This window comes from Talpa europaea (assembly GCF_964194135.1).
Source record: "Talpa europaea genome assembly, chromosome: 15".
In the NCBI taxonomy this organism is placed as follows: domain Eukaryota; kingdom Metazoa; phylum Chordata; class Mammalia; order Eulipotyphla; family Talpidae; genus Talpa; species Talpa europaea.
Window position 1 is genome coordinate 12,716,391 of NC_140083.1, and position 6,000 is coordinate 12,722,390.

The 6,000-nt window shown below is 36.0% G+C and overlaps 1 protein-coding gene across 1 annotated transcript in view; it reads left to right on the plus strand.

Moving 5' to 3' along the window:
- The window catches only part of NUP37 (nucleoporin 37), a gene marked incomplete at both ends in the record, with an annotated part of 32,193 nt that extends 26,645 nt beyond the window's left edge, over positions 1 to 5,548 (plus strand). The window contains 4 exons of the mRNA XM_084255703.1: positions 2,024 to 2,205; positions 2,665 to 2,715; positions 4,838 to 4,931; positions 5,435 to 5,548. Of these exons, the coding sequence (XP_084111829.1) occupies positions 2,024 to 2,205; positions 2,665 to 2,715; positions 4,838 to 4,931; positions 5,435 to 5,548 (441 nt within the window). The remainder of the gene's footprint in view (positions 1 to 2,023; positions 2,206 to 2,664; positions 2,716 to 4,837; positions 4,932 to 5,434) is intronic.
- Between the last annotated feature and the right edge of the window lie 452 nt (positions 5,549 to 6,000).

A 6,000-nucleotide genomic window follows, 5' to 3' on the forward strand; every position in this document is an offset into this window, starting at 1 on the left:
GGTCACCAAAGAAAAGAGAGGCAGATCCATGATTACTCTTTTATAGAATTCTTATGAAAATAACAAGAGATACAAACAATGTAAAAGGTCATAATCTAGAAAGCACAAAACAAATACTAGCCTTTAATGGTTAGTAAAGGTACAAAAATCAGAAGACCTCCAGAGACTAAGCTCATAAATCAGATAAACCACAGTTGGAGCTGAGATCTCAACAAGTAGCAGTAACAGAAGCAAGAGTTTAAGATGTCATGGGCCCAGAGTTTGGGATTGAGGACATCTCAGTCTCTGACCCTAAGAGAAAAGAGTTTAAAAGGCCACTGAATGAAATGAGGTGTAACAGCAAGCGTTTGTTGAATGATTCCTCAGTGCCCACAATGTGCTGAGTGTTTTACATGTATTTTCTCATTCTCATAAAACACACTGAGCTTGATAGCATTCTATTCATTTTATAAATGAGAAAACTGAAATACAAAAACATTAAGTAATTATTTGCCCAAGGTCACACAGTTACAGATTTGAACTCAATCTGATTGGAGTACTCTATGTTCTCTGCTACTTAAGATAGTTCCCCAGTGGAATTTAGTACATAGTACTGTTTATGCTTCAGAGACGCCCGAAAGGAAAAAAATCTCCCATAACGTTTTTAGATCTAGCAGTTCCAATTTAGTTAACTTTTTTTAGCCTCTACCTGCTCTTTCAATAACAACAAAAATCTGTTATCACAATTGAGCATAGTTCTAGAAACAGTAAATACCAACAAGAAAAAATTTTGCTAGAATTGAGTTTCAATGTGACTTCAACCTGTGATAAGAACCAGTTGTACTAAAGCAATTCTAAGCGCTTTATTTGTATTGACTCATACCATCCCCCCCAACAGTTCTATGAGATAGGATCAGTCCCAGTTTTACTGATGAATTCCCAGTCACCGAGTAGTCATTTGTTCAAGATCATATAGTAGTAGCTCCTGAAGGCAGAACCGGACCCTACCTAGGCAGTCTCAGTATAGATGCTGTACCCTTAACCCAGCATGCTTTCCTGTTCCTGCTTATTTCGGACTGGGTCCCGGATAGACCTGGCCCTTCATATTACATAGTCCATAAGTTACAGCTAAGATCCCAGGAATTCTACAGTCAGGTTCAAAATCTCAGATACTTTTGCTAGGTCCTAGTAAGTCTTCCTTTGTCTTCTCCTTTTTCCAATCTTTTCCTACCCCAGCTATGCAGCACACCAGACCACTCTCCAGTCTTCACATTCTAACCCTGTAGGAACACCTGCTCTGACAGACCTGTATTCAAGACCTGAAGTCAAGACCTGAAGACAGAGGCTAGCTGGGAAACCTTGAACAATTTACTTTAATCTCTCTGTGCTTCAGTCTCCTTTCAAAAATGGGATTGACAGCAGTTTCCTCATAGAGTGATAAAATAAGATAGAGCATGTAAAGCTCAGTACTGTGCTTATTTTTGTTGTATATTTGTCATTGACCTCATGCTGTTATTTGTAGTATTAAATAGAAATTTGTAGTATTAAATTGTAGAATAGTTTGAAATTCCAACTTTTCTACTAAGAATCTTGTAATTCCAAAGACTGCCCATATTCTAAATAATTCCTCCTTATTTAGCATCCTTCCATTCTGGAAACAAACTTATATTGTATAAGGATGTGTAACATATAAATTTATTATTTATCATTTTTGGAAAAATAAATACTTAGCTATCCTTTCTAGACAGCATAACTTAATGGTACCTCTTTCCAGAAAGAATCTTTAGGTTGGTCTCTTCCTAGTGACCATATATCACCTCTTAAAATTGTACCAAATAATTCTTTTTTTTCCCCCAGTTTTCTGTAAGGTTTTTTATATTTGATAGATTTTTATAATAGGGTGCTCTTATTTTCTTTGCATCAGATCTCCCGTTTGTAATATCTGCAAGTGTTTTTATTTTATCTTACAACCTTGATTCTCTGTCTACTTCTCAGATTTGACTGGTGAATTCAGTGGTTAAATTTTCCCTTTTTTGTTTTACAGCTTATGGTTGCAGAGAAGAATGGAACAATCCGGTTTTATGATCTTTTGGCCCAACAGGCTATTTTATCTCTTGAATCAGAGCAGATGCCATTAATGTCAGCACACTGGTGCTTAAAAAACACCTTCAAGGTTGGAGCTGTCGCAGGGAATGATTGGTTAATTTGGGATATTACTCGATCCAGGTACTTCGTTAGTATATTTATCTATTACTTACCAAATATCAATCACTGTTCTTAAATGACTCATTGAACCATCCTGGTACATCTGAGCTTCACTAGAGCAAAAACAAATCTTTCCTGTGGGAGGACTAGAGTATAGGATTTTATATAACAACATAGATGGGTACCCTTGCATTGAAGGTTTATTTTGAGAGTAACCCAAAAAGAACACTGCAGAGGAGGATGTGATCTGAACAATGTCTACTTATGTTAAAAAAAAAAAAAAGAAGAAAGACACTGACCCTACTGAAAGATGGTATTCTGTCATGTTTCTAAATCATGTTTATGTCATTACCATATTTCATCTATTTTATTAAGGTTTAAGTATAAGGGATATTTTGTTCTTTAAGGAGAAAATTCCCTTTTAGTTCCTTTACTTGAGTCTAGCACTTAATCAATAAAATGCAAAATATTATCTTTTAGTTACCCTCAAGATAAGAGGCCCGTCCACACAGACCGAGCCTACTTATTCAGGTAAGATACCATCTTTGTTGCAGTCTCAATTTGTTGTTTTGAGTTTGATTACTTTGCTCAGGATGTGCCAACACCTAAAATACTTTCCCTGTCTTTTCCTTTGCACTGGGTTTATTTTTGTGATTGTTTGGCTGTCTTCAATAAGTCTTTGCTTTCATCTTTTGTTTTCAACAAGGCAGTGATTTGTTTTCCAATATTTCTTTGAAATAATGTATGAAACACAAAACATGTTACTACTACACCAATCCCATTCCAACAATTTGGAACATACGATTCCTTATGTTTCCCTGCTGATAAAGATGTTAATGTCGGTAGACCTGTGTTTATGCATGTAAGCTTCATTGTTGTGAGAACATATTACACGATATATATATATATGCAACTTACTTTTTTTCCCACTTCACTTAACATACTTGTCTGCATTGTTCTTTTTCATTCAGAAACTTAAGCCAGTAGAACATTTATTATGTGTTGTATTTCATCAAATCTAATATACCTTCAGTAAAACTATAGTAGAACATGGGGACATCGTTCATCTATGTACTATTGAGAAAAAAATATATTCAATTGAATGTATGAGCTCCATAGATTGCATCCTGTAAAATGCATCCTGATTTCAGAAATGTGAGCAAATACACATTTAAAGTCCATCAACTATGATATTTTACAAGAACTTTGAGAGAGTAATTCAACCATGTCATCAAGAATTCAGACCTTGGGGCCTCCCTGGTGGCCCAGGTGGTTGAGCGCCGCTCTGTGAAGCTGTCCGCAGCCTCTGCAGCGTGGGTTCAATCCTTGCCAGCCGGCGAGAATCCCACATGGTGCAGCAGACCTCACCTGTCTCACCCACAGCTCCCCTCAGCAATGTATTTCGTCAGTCTGCCTGTTCTATTCCCCGCTGTGTCTCTGTTGAATCCTCTCACCCTCCCACACATCTGGCCTGTACCCCGGTTCTTGTATAAATAAATAAATCTTTTAAAAAAAAAAGAATTCAGACCTTGGGGCCTCCCTGGTGGTGCAGGCGGTTGAGCGCCGCACTGTGAAGTTGTCAGCAGCCTCTGCAGCGCGGGTTCTTCTATCCCGGTCTGCCAGTGAGAATCCCACATGGCACGGCAGACCTCTTCTTTCTCGCCCAGGGGTGTATTTCGTCAGTCTGCCTGTTCTGTTCCCTGCTGTCTCTGGTGAATCCTCTCACCCTCCCGCATATGTAGCCTGTACCCCAGCTCTTGTATAAATAAAATAAATCTTTAAAAAATAATTAAAAAAAAAGAATTCAGAACCTTGCCCTCTGCCATCCTCAATGGCAAAACTTTGGACTTGCTGCTTCAAAGTCACAAAGTAACCTCCAGAGTTTTGGGCATCATGGCCTCATACTATAATGTCCAAAGTAAGAGGAAAGGAATTGGCAATTGCTGTCATTGTCTTAAACCAATTTTGTGTTATTCCCTAGTCAGACACATTGTACCAGAATATAGCGTGAAAAGGGGCAGAATGGTTGTTGGACAAGCAGTTGTATCTGCTACACATAAAAATATTAATTAGAATTTAGCCATTATATTTGCCAAAGATTTTTTTCTTTTGTTTTTTTATCTCCCCACTGCACTTTTTAAATTCTGGGTATGTCCCTGTAGCTTCATTAGCACTTGGATTCATTAATGCATAGTTTTCCAATGTTGAGGATGCCTTGAAGCTTAAACATTTAAATATCTAAATATTCTAGTGTTTGTATCATCCCAAAGAACTTAAAAGTGAATTTATCACTAATTTTATAACAAATGTCAATAAGAACATTCATTATGTTTTCTAAATGTGTTATTAAGTATTTTGTATCTTTCTGATACCAGGTTTGTGTCTACTACCACTTTGTCCTACCACTTTCTTTATAAAAAAGGACTATGCTAACTAACCTTGTTTAACTTTGGAGCTTAATAAATGGACATGATAAGCACTTAAGAAATACAGAGTGAGAAATTATTTACAGCCAACTTTCCTAGAATTCCCAGAACCATATTAACAAATTTGGGTTTATAAAATTATTGTTTTCATGCAAAAAGAAATAATGTTTTAGAAAACCAATAGTTATCTGTAGGATAATATTAATTTATTTCTTGTCTTTTCTTAGGTGGTCCTCCATTAATGAAAACTTGTTTGCAACTACTGGCTATCCTGGTAAAATGGCAAGCCAGTTTCAGATTCATCACTTAGGACATCCTCAGGTAATATGGAGTTGTTTGTGGCATATTTTTTTTTAATTTGTGTTTTCTGCTTTTCTAGTCATAGCCCCCAAATTTGTAATGTCTGTTACCTGCTTAAATTGGAAAGAGAAGGCATTTCTTTATGTGTAAAATCATCAGTGATGTAACACTTTTGCCAGGGTTCATGTAAGAAATATTTCATTTCTTTTTTACATATTTCCTCCACCATTTAAATATATCAATTTTGTTTGCTTGGTTAGTTTACACTGCCGAAATATTTGTGTCTGGTCTGTTCCAGTTATTCATAGATTATTGTATCCTTCATTCTAGCCAGCTTCAAACAATAATGTGCATTTCACCTGTGAGGGAGCTTATTTATAACAAAGCTACATAAACAAAGATTATTTATCAAAGCATCCCTTATTTTAGAAAGTACTTTTTATTCATTAACTGAATTAGAAAGTACCTTTTATTCATTAACTGAAGATTTATTGAGCTTCTTTAACTCTTCATATATTTTGTAGCCCATCCTCACTGGTTCTGTAGCGGTTGGATCCGGTCTTTCCTGGCATAGGACCCTCCCACTGTGTGTAATCGGAGGAGATCACAAGCTCTTGTTTTGGGTGACTGAAATGTAAAGTAAATTCACTCTTACCTTGGATCCATAAGCATATTTTTAGTACATATTTTGGACAATTTCTTATTTTTATATCAAATATACTGTAAGTTCTACAAATGTCTGGATTGTTTTGTGAAATAAAATATTGATGGTTTGAAAAATTATTTTCTGACTCTTTTCTGCACATGTATATATTATATACGTGTGTGTGTTTGTATTTTTAGTCATCTTTTAAGGCTATCCTTGAGATTGCACCTCAGCTCCAGAGGAGAGATGACTAGGGACATATTTTATCACAGCATATCCAATGTGCATCCTACCTTCTGTACTTTAAAAATGATGTTTTCCTAATTCTCAACAAACATTTACAAAAGAAGAAAAAGCGCTCTCCTTTCAGTTACTCTGGAAGTGGTTGAATATATATGTGTGGGTGTACATATACACTTTTGCTAGCAATCTGTATGTATGGAA